The 23962-nt window shown below is 38.5% G+C and overlaps 1 protein-coding gene across 5 annotated transcripts in view; it reads right to left on the bottom strand.

Moving 5' to 3' along the window:
• Positions 1-6635: 6635 nt before the first annotated feature.
• The window catches only part of CNPY1 (canopy FGF signaling regulator 1), a 57302-nt gene continuing 39975 nt past the window's right edge, over positions 6636-23962 (bottom strand). For all 5 annotated transcript variants that reach the window (XM_029077368.2, XM_007667858.3, XM_007667859.4 and 2 more), the window contains 3 exons: positions 13098-13301; positions 11139-11235; positions 6636-7351 (listed from right to left, as the gene is read on the bottom strand). In XM_029077368.2, coding sequence (XP_028933201.1) covers positions 7311-7351; positions 11139-11235; positions 13098-13301 — 342 coding nt within the window. In that variant the 3' untranslated portion in view covers positions 6636-7310. The remainder of the gene's footprint in view (positions 7352-11138; positions 11236-13097; positions 13302-23962) is intronic.

Genomic DNA, 23962 nt, shown 5'->3' on the forward strand with positions numbered 1-23962 from the left:
CAGGTAATACCAACTCAGAATGCTACTTCAGCCACCAGCATTTCTCCTCTTCAAAGCTGGATCTTTCCTATCTTAGTCTTCTCCATCCTGCTTTCGACCTGATTCAATTTTATTGGGTGTCCTAGAGCAAAAGAAACCCAGATTTTTCATTATTCTTCTCAAGTCATTAGATTTCATAGCATGTACCTCTTCTCTCACTCCTACCAAAGGTCACTCACTAGAGAACAAATTTTTCAAATTAAGATTCTCTTATCTGCAGTATTTTGTGTTAGCATTTCTTTATTACTACCAGTCTGGTTTTCTCATCTTCCTTTCTCCCCCCAACCTTCCCCAAACGCTTCCTCCCATTGGTTCTCGGCACTGTCTATTGATTTCCAAGAGTGGTTTTCATGGAGATGGAATGAGCGAGGTCTGTGGAGTGAGCTAAGGATTGGACCAAGTCAAGGCCTGGAGTGTTTGCATAATTTTCACTGCTCGTTGTTCTTTCTCACCATGTCTCCCAATTGTGGAAAAATGCATTCCGTGCCATAGCAACACAGCATGATTTCCAGCTGTGTTCATGGCTTGGTACCATCATGAAACAGAAATCGGTGTTGCACACACCTAAATCTCAGTGTTTCAACCATAGTCTCTTGTTTGAGATTCAGGGGGTTTTCTCTTTATTTCTCTTTGTCTTTGTCTTTCTTTGCCTGTGCAGACATCATTTAATAATAATGGTATTTAAGTGCTTACTGTGTGCCAAGTATTAGGCTCAAAAGAAAATAATTAAATCGGGGAAGCAGCATGACCTAGTGGAAAGAGCAGAGACCCGGAAGACAGAGGACCTGGGTTCTAGTCCTGGATCTGCCACTTGTCTGATGTGTGACCTCAGGCAAGCCACTTAACTTCTCTTTTCCTCAATTTCCTCAACTGTAAAATAGAGATTCAATACCTGTTCTCCCTCACACTTAGATTGTGAACCCCATGTGGGGCAGGGGCTATGTCCAATCTGATTACCTTGTATCTACCCCAGTGCTGGACACAGAATAAGCAAATATTAAAAAAAAATCGACACAGTCCTTGTCCAAACACAGCTCACAGGCTAAGAAGAAAGGGGAAGAGGCATTTTATTCCCATTTGACAGATGAGGAAACAAAGACAGAGGAAATTTAAGTGACTTGCCTAAAGTAATAAGGGGTGAAGCCAGGACTAGAACCCAGATCTCCTAACTCACAGTCTCAAGATCTTTAATGCTACTTCCCTTCCTTTTTACCTCCTCTAAGAGGATTTCCCAGACTAAGTCCTTTATTTCCCTTTCCTCCCTCCCCTCTGCTTTGACTATGAACTTAGCTGTATATCCCTTAAGCACTCTATCTCAGCCGTACAATAGTTCTGTAAATATTCTTATACTCCACTATTTCTTTTATCCCTAATCTACTTTTACTGTCTGCTCCCCCTCTAGTCTGTGGTTCTTTGTGGGGAGGGATTGTGTCTACCAACTCCTGTGTGTTGTACTTTCCCGAGCGCTTAATACAATGTTCTGAACACAGTAGGCATCCAATAAATACCACTATTTGATTGATACCTGGCCCTTTTCAAAGTGGGTGTGAGCTTGGGAGGAGGAGGCTCTCCAGAAGAAGTTATGGATTTTCCAGGTTGGCATCATCAAGGGAGAGATTTGGGGAAGAATCAATAACAGGGAAAAATGGCAGATATCAATCAAAGTCTCAAGCCAAGACCTCGTATCAGAGACAGTTCGAGACTGATGTTTGGAAGTGCCCTTGAAAATTCTGTTAGGGAGATGTAGCAGATTATCTTTCAGTCACTTGGCAGAAAATTTATATTGGGAAAATTGGGGGACCATTTCTTTCTCTTTTGGCATACTAACGCCAACTAAAAATGAACCCCAACTTTACTACAACACCCCCAGCACTCTTCAGATCTCCCTGAAGTTAAATGTTTAGGGAGGGCTGAATAGTAATCAATTTTAAAAGAAATGGAAAGGAAAAGTAAATAGGCTATTCCTTTCCTTCTTTAGATAAGACTGATGGGATTCCAGAAGTGTCTGCTCCTCTCAGACCTACCTCGTCTGAGTTATATGGGAGAACTGTGGTGCTCAGGGCACTTGTTCAGTAAGAAAGGAGAGAGAGTATATATAAGCTTCCCGAGGATCAGAGACAAACCAAAACACCACTAACATGGCACCGACCGTTGGCCGCGAGGGGATGGAGTATGTCAACCGCCCCCGGCTCCCAGGAATCCTGCTGGTCACCTCTGGAGTCACATAAGACTGACCTCCAAACTACATCCCAGAGAGAGCCATGGCTGGTTCCTTTCATTTTCTTCCCTGGCTAGCTTTTATTGGGAAAATGGGCTGACAGAGACTGATATGCAAGTAGGATTCTAGCCTCGAAAGTGTTTTGGAAGATACTCTTGCTACTGAACAGGGGTTTAGTCCCCATCCCCCAACTCGCCCTACGTTTCAGAATAATTATGGGTGGCTGATCAGGAAGATTGGGAATGTGAGCAGCAAAAGTAATGCTTTTGGCTTTGGCGAAGTGGAAGAAGGAGAGGGGAGAGCCAAAAGACTCACTCTTCTTAAACCATGCCTTTTTGCGGTTTCTCTGGAGTCTGAAATTCACATCCTCATGTCAATCAGTTATTCATGGTGGTTTTGTTTTAGGGTCCATGACGTGGATTAATTTGGGCACTTTTTGGTTTGAACTGGGTGTTCTTTCCATTTCTATCATGTCTACATAACACTCCGATACTCAGACCCACAGGAGCTTTATCATTCCAAAAAGTACTATTTTCTCATTGGATCAGTACACTAACTCCCACCAGCAATTAGTAGGCTTATGGGGGGGAAGAAAAGCAACCATTTAATTTTTAAGGTAGGACTTCAATAATAAAGGAAAAGACAAAAGGTCTCTCTCCTTTCTGTGCCCATTCAGGGTTTATGACCCCATCTTTTCCTTTCTCACACTCACTAAAGGAGAGTTAATAAAATTGAATGAAAAGTCCCAGATCTGAGAGGCTACTCAATTATAGCTCAGCATTGAATTCCGATGCGCCTTAAAGTCTACATTATTGTGCTATATATATATATGGTACTAGATACCAAAGATTTCATTCTGGAAGTTTGCATCATTTATATTAAATGCTTAATACTGGGGTGCTTAATAAATGAGATTTGATAGCAAGAAGATCAAATATTTCTTTCCTCCAGCCAATAAAATCCATCTGATTGGAATCGTCTCTTCCTTTGAACACTGGTGTCCCGTCAAAGGTTACTGCCGTTCTCTGTAGATTGGCAAAGGAGTACATGCCCGCAGAAAACTGGCACTAGTTTAGAAAGCTGCGGTGAGGTGAACCATCAATATAAAATGTCACCAGCACATTCTAACTCCTCAGTCACCATCTCGGAGTTGGAAATTGAAATTAATATTTTAACTTGCAGCTCTCGAGATTTTGCTGGGTCTCAACCCAGCTTAATTAGCTGACACCTGGCTCCCCATGTTCCCATTGTGCTAGTTGCACTCCCTGGCAACTGCTTTATTAACATCTCCACCCGCATGCTGGAGTTTCCAGAAGCTTTAGCGGTGGTACCTGCCAGTGAGGCCCACTATTTCTGGCTTGGCATTTGAGAACAGTTAACCTGCGAACATACGCAAGCCATAGACTTTTGGAGGTTAAATGAGGTTTGGATCCAAAGTAGGCACCTCTAAATAAACAGAAAGGGAATGTTTGCGGCTCTGAATCCCCATTTCCCACAAGGTACATTGCTGCTCAAATGATTGAACACTGTTCCTGACACAGTTTCTTTACCCAAACATACGGGGTGACCAGCTTTGCTTTCTTTTTAGGTTCTGCCTCTCTGAATTCTTATTAGAAAGTCTATACTTTTCAGGTGATTTCTGAAAATGTCAAAATTGCTAGTCACCTCGCAAACGGACTTACTAATTAATCTCCTCTAACTCCCCCACCAAAAAATACGATGCCACTGAAAACACTGAATGGCCATCCTCCCCAACTCATCCCACCATGATTAGGGGGAACATTTTAGGAGAAGACAAGTTACCCCTCATTCCCAGTTTTGTCCATCATAGTAACTCGATTTCAATTTTGGCCCCCTCTTTCACCTACTACATAAATTAGTTAACAATGAGAGGGAAGTTAAGATCAGTGAAGCTACCCAAAGTAACTATCCAAATAAAAGCAATTAAATGAATTATGTGCACTAAAACAACCATAATAAAAAATATCTCATTTTCTCAAAGTATCATTTACTAACAACCTTTTCAAAGGACTTAAATAAATGCAAAACAGGAACCCAGTTTTGCAACTTAATTTAGAACAGGATATCAGACAAATATATGCTTTTCTCTCAGTTCAATAACATGCCCAAATCCCGCAGATTAATATGCAATTTATAAAACTATATTTGGATTATGCTATCACCCATGTGAATAAGTCTCAGCCTAAAATGAGAAACAGGAGTCAAAAATATGACTCATTATTGACCATTCTTGTTTTTAAGGCTTGTCTTAGTAAATAAAATATTGATCTTGTCCGTTTGGGACTCTGGTTTAATTCCATTCTCCGGCCTTAAGTGAAACGAATTCAATGGTCTAGAGTTATTCTTAGCAAATAGTAATCCTCATAACAACAACAATAACCAAAAATAAACAGTTCATTCTAGCTAATTTGGTCTTGTTTTTCTAAGAAAGATGCTCTACCTGTGCTACCATGGAGACTGAACAGACCATATTACAAAAGTATAATAAGACAAACACACTTCTACTCCATCAATAATTTTAATCAACATTGCATTCTTGCCACATTTCTCCCAGTTTTATTCAGATCAAGTTACACACTCTCTAATTTTTTTCACCCAGTTTTCTGCACGTGCACTTTGTAAAGGCGGGAAAGTTACTTCACACAGAGTCTAGAGTTTCCGTTTCCCCAAACTGTTAATAACTTCTAGCAATTAGGCAGATAAATTTTATAATGGCCACCACTGAAACCTGAATGATATTTAGAGTGTAAGACACAAATTTCTATGTGGCACAATCTTTCTTTGATCAGATATTTAATATTTTGGAAAATTTCCAAATCACCTCTAACAATTTAACAGGAATACCTGCCCACCAAACTTATTTGGAAAACAAACAGTATACCTGTTCCTCCTAATAATGAAAGGCACAAATTAAAAAGAAATGAAAAAAGAAACTTGTAAGCAATTGGAGATATGATGCATTTCTGGAAAAATCAAGATAGAGTGCAAAACCCAGAAAAATCATCCTAGCTAAATATAAGCTGCTGACTAGCCAAGATATGCAGCAATTCTATTCAAAGCAGAGTCTTCATCAACCTGCGACACCCATCACACCGAGAGAACAACCGGTTCCCAACACTGGTTATCTGAGCAGAGGATGGGAGTCAGAATATTATTCCAATTCTATAACTAGTTTCAAAAGCTTTAGTATTTAAGAGTTCCTGGTATTGATCCATCAAGGTGGGAGCACATCCTAGACTCATGCTTATGAGTTGGATGTGGTTAATATTCTTATATATTTTTCTAAAATTCTGTTGATAGTCTCTTCATTGCCTGGGTTCCCATGAGAGTAACAAAGGTAGTGTTCTATGAATAAAATGTTGTCAACTTATTCTCAAAGTGCTAAGACACAAAGGGAATATAGCTATGAATGAAAATCTCTAGTTCATGTATACCGCTGAAAAAATGGATTTTTAAAAAAACTCCAAATATATCCATGGTAAAAATTCTCATTTAAAAAAAAAATTCCAGAGTCACAAATTAAACTGCATATGATGTGTTGCATAATCAATTGAAGATAGAATATTATCATTTAAAATTCAATTAATATAATTAACTGATACTGAAAACATTCTAATACTTTAAAGCATATCCCTTTACAATAAAGTACTACTGAATAGCTTTCTTTTTCTAGACCATGCTCAATGGCCTATTACTACTGACTTTGTTTCTTTGCTGAGAAGATAATTTAAAAATACATTACCACAGTAAAGTGAAAGAGTCTTCAAATCTGGTTAAAACCAGTCCCCAACCTAAATTTTACCCTGTTGACAGACCAAAAAAAATAAATATATATAAAAAAATGGAAAACTGAAATCTCTCCAGATGAATTTTTCTAAACTTCAGAATGTCTTGGGTGAATCTTCCAGTTACAAGTGACACACATATATGTTTTCTAAATATTTATGACTCTAAGGTTTCTTGTGACACAGACACAAATATTTCCACCTTCTACCCTTTCGGGCATATTATAAATTCATTCCACCCACAGAACTCTCATGGACATTAATGAGGGTTCCTCCATTAAAATGGGTGTAGAATAAGCCTTGACATTTTTAATAATTAAAATCAAATCCCATTGAGTAGAAATTTTACAGAAATGGAAAAAGTCCAATAATTAGATTATCATTACATCTTTGAATTGACTATTGTCAAAATCAGTCTTTTTAAAAAAATGAAGAAACAGTCATATTTGGTAATAAATTATTTAATAAATGATGAAAGCTAAAAATATACTTCTTATGCAGGATATGCTGAGGTGTCGATAAAGACAATCCGTGTAACAAGTACCCTGTAAATAATCTAAATAAGAAAATAATTTCCTACGCAGTTTAAATATCACTTTTATTAAAACTTTACAATGGAAATCAAAATGTGACTAGCATATACATTTCTTTAACTTCTTCTTTGTTCACCTTTTTGAAGGATAAAAAGTTACTTGAGTTTTATCCTTTACAATGGTCAGGATGAACACTTTGGACCCCATCAATGCTAAACCAGATGCCATGTCTGAAAAGATTAATAAGCTAATTGTTAGCAATATTTCTTTACACGCTTTGCCAATCAAGTACATGAGAATTAAATTCTTATTACTTTGAAAAACAAGACCAATTTGCTAACAAAATATTTACCCAAAGCATATTAATTCATGTTTTGCTAATCAGAAGTCTCATTTTTTTCCCCGCAAGAAAACAGTGCATTTTCTTACCAGTTACCAATTTGAACACTTTATGAATACTGCTACTTTAGCTACAGAAAGTACAAGGGGTAAAAAAATTTGTCACTGAATTGTTGTCACCAGAACATGCAGGTTTTCATTCAAAAACTAAGTCTGAGGATCTCAGTACATTAAATCTACAATAAGTTTACGCCCCTATCAGATAGAAGCACAGATTCTTCTAGCACCAATAGGTAAGGACACAGGTAGGGTATAAAAAGACTTCTTTGGGGATTGCCACCTTACTTCCCTCAGAAACTAGTAGGTTAGTTCCCGCTAAAACTCTGTATGGGTAGCTGATGGAGCTCCACAGAGATCTGAAAAAAAACACAAAAGAAGAGTTAAATGCCATATCAGCTAAGTGGTTTTTATTTTGGCAAAGCGCATTTTTTGGCAAGCTAATTTAAAAGAGCTGCAATGAGATGCTTTTATAACTTTAAAACCCATAAAGATCCGATTTTAAACTAGACTTGCCGTGTGAGGGAATCATCAGCGACCAATGGAAGATAGGATGCGGACACAATAGTTCTGCATCATAGCCACTCTTAGATGCTTAGAGAGTGCATTAACCAGCTAATGAGTTTGCATTAACCAACTTCTATTGTCTGGGCTCTTTCTGGACATACGATGCTGATGTTATTCTCCAGATGTTGCAAGTTTAGGCAAATATGGGGAAGACTAAGATAGGAAAATACTGCACACTTTAATTAAAAATGATCAGAGCATGCATTTCTGGATATTGGGTGTCACATTTTGTAGATTATCTTTATGTGAAATAATCTGGTCATTTGGGTATTTCTTTGGTGATAATATTCCACTAGGATAGATTATTAGGTGTCTCAATTCTTTCTGCAGAGAGGAGATTAATAGGAAGTGAATTTTATTCTGAAATGTATATAAAATTTATGCTATTGTCAAACCAGGTGATATGAGACTATTTATGTCCTGGGTTGGGGACTTGTATCCTGCCTCAGGTTGGTATAACTCTACTTATTACCATGATACCATATTAGGATTTGAATTAGAAACCATCACCCTGACTCTGCCTAATCAGTGATTAACGTGGAAATGAAACTTCTGGCCACCAGCAGTGATTTTACCTTACCTTCACTAAATATTCTAACAGTGACTTGGGCCAACCTGGTAAACTCATTCTTAGTTGGCGTTGGTTAGAAAAAAAGGTATTGTGTCAGAAATGACCACTAACCCCCGACACTTGGATTTTCACGCAGTTTTCAGATGAATTTTAGGATTTTGGTCTGTCGGTTGAAACGGTGATAGCAGCCTTTTACGTGGGAGATCAAAGTCAAGTTTTAGAAGAAACCTGATCGATTACAGTATAGGAATTCTAGAACACCTGACTGATATTCTTCACTCATTAAAAAGATGACAACATTTATGGAATTTGACACAAAAATGATATAGCTAGACAAAACACTGACACCCTAAAATTAAAATGAGGTTTGTTTTCTCATTAGCATTAATGAGAAAGTTGCTGGTGAATATTTCAGTGTTCGTAAAGGGTGCTCAGACTTTTGGATATATGTTTATTAATAGCCAAGTGAAGTAGATAATACTGCTTTACCTCAAGCATGGAGTCAAAATGGAGGCTTGTGCAAAGTTTTCCTTTTGATTCTTTCTAAGGTTGAATCAGCAGCATCAGGTGTGCTATTCTCCCTAATTAGCCTGAATAGAGGCAGTATCTTTTCATTTCAAACACACATATAAACATGCATATGTGCTTGAACAAAAATTACTCCCTCTTGATCACCTAGTTTGCATGGAAGAACAGGTACAAGTAAAGAAGTGACTCTCATATTTATAATTACTTTACAAAGATGTGGATTTGTTTCCAGGCAACATTTTGGATGCAGCTAGGACAATCTCCGAGTAGTAACCCAAATTGCCCAGATATTTTGAAAGAACTTCACAGTCTATTAGCTATTACTTTCTGCTTCAGTTGTCATTTGTAGTCATAGGTATTGAGACTTTTCTTTTGTTAATGGTTTTCTTTGTGTGCTTTTTCTGGGAATCATTTTTAGATGTAAGCAAATTCATTTCTTTAAATTTCCTCCTGTGACTGATTAGCTTAAATCATCTCAATAGGAGTCTTCATTCGGGGCTGATCTCTCTTTGGCTGTAATTTATTCCCTCTCAATTTTAACCAGCAAGGTTAATGCGTATGAACCATGTGCTATATGCATCTTCAAATGTTCTTATAAAAATGTGGATGTATACTGGGGGCTTTATTTCTATAGAGGGCCAGAGTGTTGTCTTTTTGACCAATTGTCTCTCCCCTAATAATCTAACTTCCACTTGGGTCTAAATAGACAAGGACAATCTACTCTTCAATGGAATTTATATTTTGTATCCACTGCTATTAAGGAACACCTGCTTCCTGAGCATCTGTGCTGTATGGTCAGAAACGTATCTATGTGCTTTTACATGTTATCAAACCACCAATTTGTCCAGTTGAATTTACGAGTTCTATTGTAGTGGACAATGTTGGAAATTTATGAAAGAAAATTGTTTGGCGGTTCAGTTTAACACCAATACGTGTAATTTAAGAGGAGATTAGGAATACTGACAATAATCTGGAAAGAGTTTTTGTTACCCAGTTGGATGTCTTATTGCTATATAAAATTTATGAAACATTTTTCAAGGCCTGGATCTTAAATACAGGTAAAGTAAAATATTTCCACCTGTCCTGGATAATTATGGTAACCGCTAATACAGGGGAAAAGAATACAGAAAAAGAGTACACTTGTTATTCTTTGAAAAGTTTAAAGCTTTCTCCCATCAGAAAATAAGTGAGCTGGTCGGAAAATTCAAACTCTCCCAAGAGATGGCCTCATGGAGGGGCATGTCTGTAGTGCTGTCCACAGAGGTCACGTTAGTGAGAGGACAGATTTTCTTCTAAGATAAGCAAAGCATGTCACAGAATAATAATATCTGCATCATTATTTAGCACTCATGATATGTTAGGCACTGTACAAAAATTAGCTATCTTTAGGAGGAGATGGGATGTAGGAGAGTTATTTATGCCGATCTCTTCAGTTGTCTCATTACTTGGCCCAAATAAGTCACAAACTGCCCACATTCTCCAAAACACTGGACTAATATCGCCAGAATGCTTGGATTAGAAAAAAAATTTAGATAGCCTATCTGTGTGATATAAGGGAAATATGAAGTGTTTGAGTTGATGGAAATTTCCAGTTGTTTGGAAATATAGGTTCCTATTTTGGAAGGGAGTTTAAAGAAATGAACCAAACTTTGAACACCTCTCCTCTCATCACAAGTACACTGTATGATACAACCACCTACTGCTGATCGCAAAATACATATTACTTGAACTGTTCTTCAAATCATAAATGTCTCTATATATACTCTATTAAAAGTGCATTAACCCTTAAAAGTGCATCAACAAGAAAATGCCTACATGTAGATATTCTTATGACAATTTTAAAGGGCAAGAAATGAAGTAACTAAAGAAACCTATTCAGTGAAACTCAAAACCGATCAGTAAGCTAAACGTATGGGTTTTTCATAATTGCAAACCAAGTTCGGAGGCCTTCTTTTCTTTTTTAAGTAATTTTAACACACCTAAATTTCAAGGGCTGCTCTCATCTAAAAAATATACATATACAGGTAGATGGAAGCCTGTTTCCTTAAATATATGAATAGAAACCCATTTCTAAAAACTCTTAAGTGTCTTAATAAATTGTTAATGTTCACATCTCACTTAGCAATCAATCACGACTGGGGCCAAAAGAATGGGAAACTCCTTTCATTATTCAGATTGGGGAACTCTGTTTCTAAAAGAGAAAAAAGAGGTGGTGACGACCTAGTGCCGAAAGAGATGGACTGAGTGATATTTAGATTGGTGAAATTAAAGATCGGACTGTGCTGTAAAGAATTAAAACAAGCTGAGGTGATAAAATCCTCTGCAACTCTATTTTTTAACTCCACGTGGTGACATTTCTGACTCAGCTTCAGAACAATCCTCCCAAGCAGTTTGTTGCATCAAAGCAGTAGACTAGGTTTGGAAAAAAAAAAAGCTGAAATGCTGCACAGAGAGAGCACATGTTACATCAGACACACTACCTGATTTTTCACTGCACAGCTTGTCAGCTAGATAGACTGCCTCTTGGGCGATAAGTGCGTATATTTCATCTTCATACTCTTCTATTATAGTTTCACACTGTAGAAATGAAATAAAACACATGTGTACAGACACACACACGTAGAGTTTCTTGCTAAGGAAACCTAAAAAAATTCTCATTAGCTAGAACTATAAAATCGTATTACCGTGACAGCCCCTGTTTTTGCATTTGCAGTTTCATAGATTATCATGATGGAATAACGTTCTTCGAAGAGTGCTAATTGCTTAATTTTCTTCCAACTTTAACTCTACGCTTGATCAGGTTGGAGGGCGGAGTTGGGAGAGAGGGTTCAAGTTTGAGATTTGGGGTTGTTTTGGTGAATAATTTGTTTTTTTTGGTTTTTTTTTAGAAAAGTCCAAGAGAGATGGAGAGATGACACTTTTTGGCTAAAACAGTGATTTAAAGTAACAATAATGCATTTTTAAAAGCTAGATGGCATCTTCACATTTGACCAATAATCAATTTTTTAGTATGACAAATAATGCCCAACATGTGAAAACAATTGTCTTCTTTGCAAAACACCTTCAATTTCGCCAAGATAATATGTTTGACAGCTACTTAGGAAAGTTTCTTTTAACACCATTAAAAACAACAGTAAACTAGCCCCATTGTACAATGCTGAACAAAAAATGAAATCTGACGTATTAGAGAGGCGGTCAGTTTTTTGGGAATCCTAAATTCTGGATACCCTAAATTCAATGTAAAATATAGATCTGAATGACAGATTTGTGGATTTTCCCCATGTTTACAGGATTCCAACTGCAATCCAGAAAGTTTGTGGCAGATCTCTTAAAGTGGTTCTGTTTTCTCCATGCAAAGCCCTACAGAGGTGATGCATTGATATTTTTAGTAGAAGGAAAATTAAATCATGCCAAATATTCATTTTGTAAAAATGTGAAAGAGAACACTTGGCGTTTAAATTCATGCCTCACAGTGAACTAGTATTCACTTTACTTTTTAATACTGATATATTACTACCTTTCCCTTCTAATAAAAATACCATTTTCTTCCATAGCCTAATCCCCTCCCTTCAGGGTTTCTACTTGTCTGGCAGTTTTACCCAGGAGTGAATAAACAAGCATTTAAAACAGGCTTCACCACCACTTGGCTTGTCCAATAGTCTAAAGGACAGAAAAACACACTGCATGTTTGCAATATATTCCATTTCCACGGCCTTTCAATAAACCAGAGAGACTGACACTCATGTAAAATAAACATTATTTGAAGAAGAAATTGGCATTAAGCCAACCACAGTACCTACGCATTTAACTTAGTTTTATGTCAGGATGTTCCAATGAAATCAAGAGCAATGCCTTCCTCCTCTGTAAGGCCTCAGGAAAGGACGACACTCCCTCTCCCTCCCACCCCCCTCCCAATCTATAAATATTTGAAAACTCCATTGGTCTTAATTTTGATTTTAACTTAGTAACCACAGCCCTGATCTCTTGCATGAAAATCTGTGAAGAGACTTCCTTGGAAAACAGTTGCTTGGAATCACTTGTGAAATAAAAAAAGAATTATTCTTAAGCTATGTCAGTTTGGGGAAGGTTTAGGTGCAAAAAGAGTACTTGACCCAGTGGATTTTGAGGTTAGCTCTTTCAGTTCAAATACCACTTACTACTATTTAAGAACCATTTAAGACCCACTGTAGATCTTATAAAATATTCTGCAAAATGCATTATTAACCAACAGGTAAAATACCAAAATCAAATTTCAAATTAATCAGAAAAGCACAGAAGGACATTTAAATATATTGTTCAACCAATTGCACATTTCTGTTTTGTGCTTAAATGAATTCACTATTTTCTCCTGCTGTTAGGTGTCTCAATTCTAAAAGAACAAGCATGGTCTAACATGTTTTCATTGAAAGCATTAACTATTTGCTAAAATGACAGCTTACCGCAAATTTCAAAGGTTTGTAAGCATCAGAATAAAAATAAAATCTTTTAAATTCTTCGTATATTTTATCCCCTTTCCTGGGGGCAAATCTCTTGAATGATTTCTCCTTAGTTTGGGGGTCCTCTTCAAGTTTGTAGTCATTCATTCTGTTACATACGTTTTCCAGAACTTCTGTTAAGAATGCCTCTGACTTGGCTAAGGAAATCTAGAAGAGGGTTAAAAAAAGGAAAAAAATGATATGACCGCAGACACCTCAGAGGATCCGCATATGGATACAAACCTCTACGCTCTCCACCGTCAAGCATGTTATCCCTCTCTTAATCTAAACAGCTCTTCACACAAATAACATCACATACATCATTTAAAAGGTTAGCTGCATTTGACATAAACTCCACAGATGTCTGAAACAGCCCTGGAAAAAAATGAAAAAAAACCCAACCCTTCCCACCCCTATAATTCTAGAATTCAGCTCTAGATTCTTAGCCCACCTCCCTCGATGCCCCCCAAAACTGTCATTTTTCAAAGATGAACAAACATTCAGAAGCCAGTGACACCCTGCCGGTTGTTCTGCATTTACACGAACACGAGAGATTTCTTGTTTCAGGCACTCGTGTTCCTTAGCAGGAGCCGAATTCAAGGAACAAGCTGGGGAAGGTCTTTGGCTTTGAGTTGGTCTGTCCTGTTGCTGTGCGTCAACTCGGATGCGGCTGTTTGGAGCTTCCCAAGGGTTTTGCGGAGAAAGACAACAGCTCCCCAAATTTCACTTCTCCCAGGTTCTACTATTTCAGCTTTATTTGAGAGCAGCTGGTCCGTGTCTTTGTCCAGTCCTTCTGCCTCAGACTTAAGCAAGAAATCAGCAGAAACATTTAGACGCTACCTACATGCTTAGTGAGGGTCTCAACAGCTAGTGTTCCCGGGGGTCAAAGAGCATCCCTCGCCCTTGGTAACGGGGACAAAAAACTTCTCTCCCGTCTAGACAGGTCAAGGTGCAAGATGCTCCTCTCCCTGTTGCTTCTTCCGGAAGGGGGCGTGAATGGGAGCCAAGTGCACAGTAAACAACGGGGCTGCATCCTTGGGCCTTTGGAAGATTTTTTTTCTCTCCACCCTCTGCTGATCAAAGTAGGAAGTTTTCATGACAACCATAGTCAAAGGGGCTGAATCACAAATGAACTCGATTTCTGCAATGTTGATATATCCCGTCTCTATTGTCTCTTTTCAGACACAGTATGAACCCTTCCGGTCTCAATGATTACATTACAGAAGCACTTTCACATGTGGGCTTCATTGACACAAAGGGTTTCCTTGCTCCACCACCATCTGGCCACAAATCAGATAAATAAAGGCTTGAGAATTAAAATTGAAGCCCAGGTTTCTCTTTTTTTAAGCTAGGTCCTATAATGAAACATCCCCTCCCCGCTCCCGACTTCTCAATGTGGGGAATCTGCTTTTCCGCTGTTTCATTAAAAAAAAAAGGGGTGGGGGGAGTAAAGAGGGCAAAGAGCAAACGCCACAGGCTTATCCAACCCAACCCACCCACCACCCCAAAAAGAAATCAATTTGAGACTTTAGTCTAAAAATATTTTCTACATATATATGTATACATACATATATATACACATTTATATGTAAATTTATTTTACATTGATGCCATTGTACAAACCAGAGTATGCCATGCAAAGAGATTACTGGACTCAAGCTTAGATAAAGCTAATGAGAGTCATCCAGCAAAGAAAGTTAATACCACAATGTAGAAAAAATAGCTTTAACATTTCTCAGTGGTGCACTGCAACCATAAGTGAAATTCCAGACATGAGTTGAGGAAAAATAAACACATGGAAAACATAGATTCCATGTGACTCTGATGAAATCTTATGAACATTTTCAAACAAAAAACCACGATGGATTTACGATAAATTAGAAAAGCTGACTTACTACAACATTTTACAAGAGCGAAGGATTAAAGTTGATGTGTTCATCACTAAATGTAAGATTCAAAAACAGAGCTAAATGCTTGAATTACATCTCGCCCAGACAATGCAACAGAAGAGGAATATTTGTAATAGATTCATGAGTTTTAAGTATATTTCCTTCTCCAAAGAAAAATATCTGCAGCACTTTCTGGAAGTGAGTATTTATTTTTATGCTCTGAAGAACATATTGCACTTCTTTTTTTCCACAAATTCAACTGCTATTCAAGCAGCCTCACCCTCATTCTCTCTCTCTCTTTCTCTCTAACCAATCAGAAAAGCTAACACAGTAGCTTAGCGTGAGTATACAGAGTGACATCATATGAGTGGCAAGTATAAGACCATTGAGAGAGATCGCTTAGAAACTTAAACACCACCGCATATCGGAACACTACCAACCTACTGAAAATGTTACAAGATAGAAAGGACATTCTTGAAAACGATTTCTAAAATAAACAAACTCAGATTCCTTCTTTTGTGGAAAAGCAGCCAATTTCTGCACAGAGACATACTGTGAAAACACATGAAAGGCTTTTAAAATTCGTGTTTGCAAATTATTTGTTAATTCTGCTAATCTTTATATTTAGCAAGTCAAAAAAAAACTTCCGCCTAACAGTGGATGCTTTTCCAATTTTTTTTTTAAACTTCCATGCATATCTTAAAACATAATATCAGATTGTCTATAGTTAGCATAATGTCATCAATAGACTCAACTACCTATTATTTTGGACCAATGTGAATTTTAGAATTTTTGGTGAGGTGTGGGGAGAGAATTCAGCACATTTTAGCTAGCAGTTTAGGATAAGAATGCATTCTTTAAAGAGCTCAAATATAAGAAATAAATTTTTTTCTTAAAGAATGACACGGATGTCCAATATTCAGTAAAAAAAAGAGAGGAAAATAGAGAACGTGACCTCCAGATAACTTCATTTTTTGTTTCATTTACTACGAGATACAAAGATCAGTCACCACCAACAGGCTTTGACTTGTTGCCTTTCAACTCTCCGGATACTGAATATTTATATAGAAAAATAAATATATTTAGCATTTAAACAAGTACATTTTTTAAACTATCCTCGATAAAATTAAACAAGGCTCAAGGAAGAGTTGAGCCCTTTCTTTCAGAAGTGTTTTGAGCGCAGTAAGTGTAAGAGAGCAATAAGTATTGGGACAAGTGGCATAAAACTAGTCTTTCTTTCTACACTGTGAAGATTTTGAATAGTACTTGTCAATAAAGCAACTCCTATTGTAATCTCACCGGAGACATGGGCCTCCACCCTTAAAAGGCCGTCTCAGAGATACTAACCTCATTAAAATATGAATGAAGAAGGCAACCATCATTGTAATGGGAGAAAGCCATTTTACCCAGCACACAATTTTTTAAAGTCATTTGTATATCCACATCTACTTTCACATAAATACACATATCTTTATATAATATACACCGTAAACATGAAATGACCCCCTAGTTAATTTCCAGTCAACTATGGAGATGAGGGGAGATCCGAACAAGTCTAACTTTTCAAATAACTTAACACCTCTGGATCATTCTTAACGTGTAACTGGAATACATTTTACATTTCGTAGATGGTCCACTGGTCACTTTCACGATCATTTCATGCTGGGTCGTACTTAGAGTAGTTAAAGCCCTCAATTCTTTAATACTTTCTGGGGCATTTGGGCTGTAATTTTAGCCCTTAGAAAACTGCAACCAGGAAATGTATTAGGGACACTAGGACAGCACTTTAATAACAGTCAATTACAGGGGGCATCCCATGTTTGTTCATTACTATGTCTCTGTTAATCTTGTAGTAAATTTCTTGCTTGATAGCAATCACAATCAGCCAGGAATACAATTATGCTAGACAGTGCAAGAAGGGTAAACGGCCATTGCTGGGTGTCTGCCTTTTCCAAGCCCAGGCTGCCAGTGTCAAATAGATTTCCAATCTCTTTTATGGCTACGTTGCTGTGTCCTTCAGATAGGTATGTAGCCACTACTTAGCATATTCAGTTACTAGTAATTGATTTGAAATTGTTGCAGAGATTTCCTTTACAACACTTTTGGTTAACGCAAGCGATTTTAATTGCATTACAGAAAATGGTTCGGGTAGTTTAATCACTAACTTTTCATCCATAAAAATGTTCAAATCATTTCTGATAGTAGTTAAAAGTTAATATTTAGAAGTGGAAATTCAAACCTCCTTTGCTCTAGGCTACAACAGGGGAAGCATGAATTCAAAAACCTCTCACAAGGCTGATGAGATATATAATTAGCTATTATGTTAATTGACTCGACTATGAGTTTGTTGTATGAGATTTCTTCATATAATATGCAAATAGCATCTAAGATTTAGTTTTATTAGACAATATAATTAAAAGTGTTCTAAAGGGGTGAATTGAAACAAGGACTAATAAGGGTTTGGAAAATTTCAGCTTGCTGAGTAACTAAAAAATAGGAGTCCACCTGGGCTTAATCAGTAAGAGAGACTTTTGGTAGCATATGTTTAGGCAACAAAGCCAGACTGCATAAAACCAACAAGAATTAAAACTGCCAATTTCCTTCACCAATGGTTCTGCCTTAAAGGCGGTAGGGTTTGGGTTAGAAAATAAATTATCCGGCCAAATTTTGAGTTCAATAAGCAATCCAAACAGTATATAACCCAAAGTAACCCAAAGAGTATATAAACAAGCCCTCTCCAGACAGCATTCACACATAACAACGGAACTATAGCAACTGTGAGTGTTTCTATATTCACCAATTCAGGTAAAATGTTTCTGAAATAGTTCAGTTTTAGTGGGAAAGTGTTAGCAGCAAAATAACACTTGCCCTTGCTTGGAAGGATTTCAAGAGGATCAATATACCTCTTTGAGGACTGCCCCAAATGTAACCACTGGAATAAATAATTTTCAGTCACATTTTCAGTCCCAAGCTTTTTCCAGCTCTAGTGACCAACCAAACTTATTAGAACAACTAGTGAGGTAAACTACCTTTACAATATCAGCAGTGGTGTTGGTTTTACTTTATTTGATTACTTCCTGGTGGGAGGGGACGACTGGTTTTTGTTTTTTTAGGGCAAAAATGGCACTGTTTGCTTTTCTGTTAGAAACAACTCTCAGATTCTTGGGCGACAAAACCTGCATGGGCTCAGAATGAAGGTCCAGGTTGACTGCATAGAATGGAGCTAACCTAAATGTACAGGAAATGTGAACAGTGTTTGACACATAGTAAATGCTTAACAAATACCATAAGATAAATAAATAAAAGTCATTGTTAATGAGATCTGAGCCCAATTTAAAAACTTTTTTCTTGGCTGTTTATCCCTCTAGGTGGCAGGTATTAAGAATAAAGTTCGAGTTTGTTATTTTTCGATAACTGGGTTGCTCTAGAAAAACCTTTATGGTCAGAGGATAAATTGGGTAGGAATAAGGCCTTCAGCAACCATAAACTGCACAGTCTTCATTATTTTGTAAGGCTCAGCTAACACACACTTTTTTGTTAGTTCCCTAGATAACGGCAATCCTTCCTTATTCTAAATAGAATTTAAATATAGAACCTAGGGGAAGGCAATACATGCTGTAAACACTCAACCAACATCAGCAATAAATGTCTATATATACATTCTCATGTTACACCAACTGTCTATTACCTCTTCTTAGAACTAATACTTCTTGATCCTTTGCCAACAGAGAACATTTAGCTTCTCCCAATCTCTGCTTCAGCCACTGAAGGGGGCCACCGGCTTGTTACCTGCCTTGGTCCTTGGCCATGATGCTAAGACAGCCAACTCTACCAACCCCCTTCCAGTCAATCATTCAATCAAAGCCATTTTTTGAGGACCGACTATGTGCTGGGCACTGTACCAAACAGCAAGATATATGTTCCCTGCCCCTGTGAAGCTTACAGTTTAATGGGGGAGACAGAGAGATGGCATTATTTACCAACAGTGAAAGCCTAAAGGAGAACTAGGATTAAGCAGGAAAAGTGCAGACATGTCAGGGCAAGATAGCGGAAGACATAACTGAATGCAAGATGAATAGATCCATAAAATACATACAGTAAATAAATAGCCTTAAAAAAAAGGGTTAAAAACAGCCTTCTTTGAGACACTGTTGGCATCCCTAGTACTGCCATCTGTACAAGCGGCAAATGGTGGATTTCCTATGAAAAAATTAAGGAGAAGGTGACAAATATATTGAATTATAAATCATAATCTACCCAAAATATGCCAATGTCCCATCTCCCCAGATGTGAAATCTCACACACAGCCCTCGCCAATCACACACGCATATTGTGCAAAGTGAGCCAGCTGGCCACGTAACTGACAAGCAAGCCAGAAAACTTTATATAGCTTGTGGTTTGGGCCACAGACAGCTAAAAGGAGTAGGGGGATGAAAGGCTTGCTGACATTCTGCTCAACCTTAACCGGTCTTTATTCACGGGAAATAATGGTGAGCTGCAGGAGTTTGGCTTCCACACCAGCTCAGGAAAGGTAAAAATGTCACACCCTGGTGGGTTCAGCTTCTCTTATCTCCTTCTCTGTCTCTACCACTTTTTCTCCTCTCCTCTCCCTCTCGGTCTTACTGGGCAGGAGCCGGGTCTAGCGGAATGAGCACTGGACTGCCCTGCTCTGCCACTGCTCTGCTGTGCCACATTGGGCTAGTCACTTAACTTCTCTGGGCCTCCATTTCCTCATCCATTAAATAGGGATAATCATACCTGTCTGTCTCTGAATCACAATGTAGGGAGACATCCTAGGAGACCCAGCCATACTCCTGGAGTGGTGATTCTCACCTACGGACTCCCAGGAGAGCCTAGAACTTGGGATCTCTCCCTCCTTTCCATCACCAACTCCATCTTCAGGGTTGGGGAGGAGTTATTCTAGATAAATTGCTGCACTTGGAGTGTGGTGGGAATCAATACCTGGTTTGAAATTCTAGTTTCTAACCTTTTAACATCTTCTACACTCTAGAGAAAGCAAGCCCGCAAGAAAACCACATGGTAAGTGGGATAAACTGAACTGAGTTACTCCCACTAGGGTGGAATGGGGAAGACTATCTCATCCTCATCGACCTCAGTAATGATACCTTGGAGCCCCTATTTGGGCAGAGCAGTACCCAAAGAATTGTGGGGAGTTGCAAAGGAAGGATAAGACATGGATCCGGCCTTAGGGGAGTTTATAATTGAGTGACAGCAAGGAGCCAACACAAAAACATGAATTACGCCAAAAATGAAACTCTCCCAGACGTAAAATTTAAGTGTATAATTGATATTTATGGTTCAGAGGTATACGGAATATATGTGTGTGTGTGTGTGTGTGTGGTAGAATATGTATGTTCATATATATACATATATGTAGACATGGCAATATTATCAGTGCTTATCAGTGCTAAGCAGCAGTGTGGCTCAGTGGAAAGAGCACAGGCTTGGGAGTCAGAGGTCACAGGTTCAAATCCCCGCTCAGCCATTTGTCAGCTGTGTGACTTTGGGCAAGTCACTTAACTTCTCTGGGCCTCAGTTACCTCATCTGTCAAATGGAGATTACAATTGATGACCTTGTATCTACCCTAGCGCTTAGAACACTGCTTAAATGTCGTTATCATTATTATTATTATTATTATTACTAGTGTAGGAGGTGAGAATAACATGGCTTGCTGTTTGGGGCTTTTCAGCTGGGAACTGACTGAAGAGCAGATCGGGGCAGGGTAAAGAGTTTATTCTGATGTAGTTTATTTGCCTTTTCTAGGAAGCTGACTGTTGTGATTTGTTTAGTCAAACTTTTCCCTTCCTGTCAGAGGAAAGAGCAGGTGAATACATAGGAGGGATTGGGAATTTATTCGAATGGGTCACTCGGAAATCCCTTCCTGTCCTTAATCTCTTTTGTACTTTCTCTTCCTTACATTCTGGGGAGGGATAGCCAGGCAATGAATTCTGGATGTGAAAGATCCCCAATCTGCCATTTAGCCGACTCCCCGCAAGCAAGTCTCTCTCCCCTTTTTGATATCCATACAACTTTATATGATGCCCATAAAACATGACAGATGAGAGCACTGGCAAATGGAGTTTAACTGATAAAATACAAAAACGGGAGCCAACCATCATCAACACCAACAACCTCTCCACTGAGCACTTTTTGTGCGCAGAGCACTGTGGAAGATGATTGGGTAGCATCAAGAAGAATCACCTCATCAAGACCGTAAGCTCACTGTGGGCAGTGAATGGGTCCCAGGTTCTTAGTACAGTTTTCTGCACTGTACACTAAGTGCTCAAAAAATACAATCAATTGATTGATCAAGAAATATCCAATTGTCTCCTAACCTTATTAATCCTGAGTGCCTATCTAAAGAGACCAACCAAAGAGGAAGCATGCTTTTTGCCTCCAGAATTCCTGGCTTCTTTTAGAATAAGAAGATAGAAAAGAGAAAAAAAACTACCAGTAATCTTAGTTGTACTTGGAACATGGAAAATTATCTGCTATATCGGTACTGATGATATTAACACTTTTAAGAAGCTAGAAGTACCAAGAAAACTATACTTGACTGGAAATTTTCAGCTTCTTTTAAGGGATCACCAATGCACTCCATGAAAACACTGCTAATTGCAAGATCTCTCCAAAGCTTGTTCTCATTTATATATTTATATCCACTGCCATTAATTATATATCCATCTGTACTCTTTTTATGTATTTAGAGAGAAAATAATTTTTCTTTAAAAGGGATTTTTTTTTTCCAGACTATTCCCTAAAATTTTCACTGCCCCCATTCTTAAAGTTTTGGGCTTCACAGGACCAGTTTTCCATCTTTTTGGTTTTGGAAAGACAATCCTAAAATTCTGGAATCCCATGAGACTCCTCAATAGGAAGCTAAGAGCCCCTGGCCTCAGCGTGGCTCAGTGGAAAGAGCCTGGACTTGGGAGTCAGAGGTCATGGGTTCTAATCCCCACTCTGCCACTTGTCAGCTGGGTGACTTTGGCAAATCACTTCACTCCTCTGTGCCTCAGTTCCCTCATCTGTAAAATGGGGATTAAGACTGTGAGCCCAACGTGGGACAACCTGATTACCTTATATCCCCACCAGTGCTTAGAACAATGCTTGGCACATAGTAAACGCTTGACAAATGTCATTATTATTATTATTATCTCTTATGAAAAGACGGGGTGAAGTTGATTAATTTTTCTAGGAAAACCGGCTAATTCAGAGTGGAGGGCCGAAAAGAGACTTCTTCCATTTTTATCACAGCAACCATGTTTTTCCTGTGGGTTGGTCAGAAGCCATGCTGGGCAAAGGTTGTAGGGAGCTGTTCTCTTGGCTCCTTGGATATTTCCCACTATTTCATAATCAACATCTGCGGCTCACAGAACAGAAAGCAGGTAGCATTGAAAACGTCCATTAAACCCCTCCAACAGGAAGGTTTTCGGATCAGGAGCCAGGACCCTCATGCAAAAATCAGCCTCCCTGACTTGTAAGATACAGTGTGCAGACATAGAGAGCATCAGTGGCTTTTGAAAAGCTGATACAGCTGCTCAAACCACTAGGTGAAAGGAGTTTTTCTTCTTCATTCCAGTCGGCCCACGTTTACTTTTGCATCGCATCCTGCAGCCTAGCTTTGGTCATCTATCTCTCCAGTTAGATGTAAACCCCTTGTGGGCAGAGACTGGTCTTATGGTCTGTTGTACTTTCCCAAGGACTCAATATAGTGACTTATCTCATTAGGTGCTCAATCAATACCCCTACTAATTTCTCATGGTGGGCCCATCTTTACACTGGGGCTGAACTTTCTGTAACCAAAGGACTAGGTCCAGTTATATACATCAAGACTGACTCTCAGTGAAGGGGTGAGAAGAAAAGAAAATAAGCCAAAAGCACAGCCTAAGTCATGATACCAGGGAAAATAGAAATAACAGGGGAGAAATATTCACCCATAAATGATAAGCATTTATACATAAGATACATAGAAATACTGGTAGGATGCAGTGAAGGTGGAGATACACAGTGTAACTTTGGGTATAGTTGAAACACACAGTACTTTGGTCCTCACAAAGCCTAGGCAGAAAACAAGGGCAGGGGGTGTTTCTGTGGTTGGGAGTCCTGGAATTGGGGATTTGAAGGTTTGTGATAAACCCCGCTCATCAGGTTAGAGAGATGATAATAATAATAATAATATTTGTTGAGCTTTATGTACCAAGAACTGCAAGCACTGGGATAGATACAAGATAATCAGTTCCCACATGGGGCTCACAATCTAAGTAGGAGGGAGAACAGGGATTGAATCTCCATTTTGCCAGTGAGGGAACTGAGGAACATAGAAGTTATAGGACCCACTAAAGGTCTCACAGCAGGTACATGACAGAGCCAAGATTACAACCCAGGTTCTCCACTCCCAGGCCCAGGCTCTTTCCATTAGGTCACCCTGCTTCAGATGGGCTGTTGGCAAAATGCCTGATTTAAAATACTGCTTTCTATTCAGTGTGTTTTTAAATGAACTGCTATCTTTCTCGGGCCCAATGTCTGTCTTGCACTGCTTTTATTCTGGAAACAAACCACAATCTAAAATATATCCCCATCATCCCCACAATTATTTATGTAATGTATGGTTTAAACCATTCTTAGTGGGTGGAGTCAGGAGCAATTAGCAGTGAATCTGCACCAGATAGTACTGCTGGTTTGATGTGGGGGGGAGAATGACAAAATCACAACAAGGGTGTGTTATGCATTTGAGCTTCGACATCTCCTGCAAGGCCTTGAGAAATGATACTTGTCAAATGCTCAGAAAAACCTGGACCCAAAAGTGACATCTCGTGAACCTCAAGATTCTAAACAAGGAATAATGACCATGAGCCCAGATGAGGTCAGAAGTGAGGGGAGGAATTTCATGAGGGGCTGAAGGGGTCATTGTTGGGTTT

Source organism: Ornithorhynchus anatinus, chromosome 13, assembly GCF_004115215.2.
Source record: "Ornithorhynchus anatinus isolate Pmale09 chromosome 13, mOrnAna1.pri.v4, whole genome shotgun sequence".
In the NCBI taxonomy this organism is placed as follows: Eukaryota; Metazoa; Chordata; class Mammalia; order Monotremata; family Ornithorhynchidae; genus Ornithorhynchus; species Ornithorhynchus anatinus.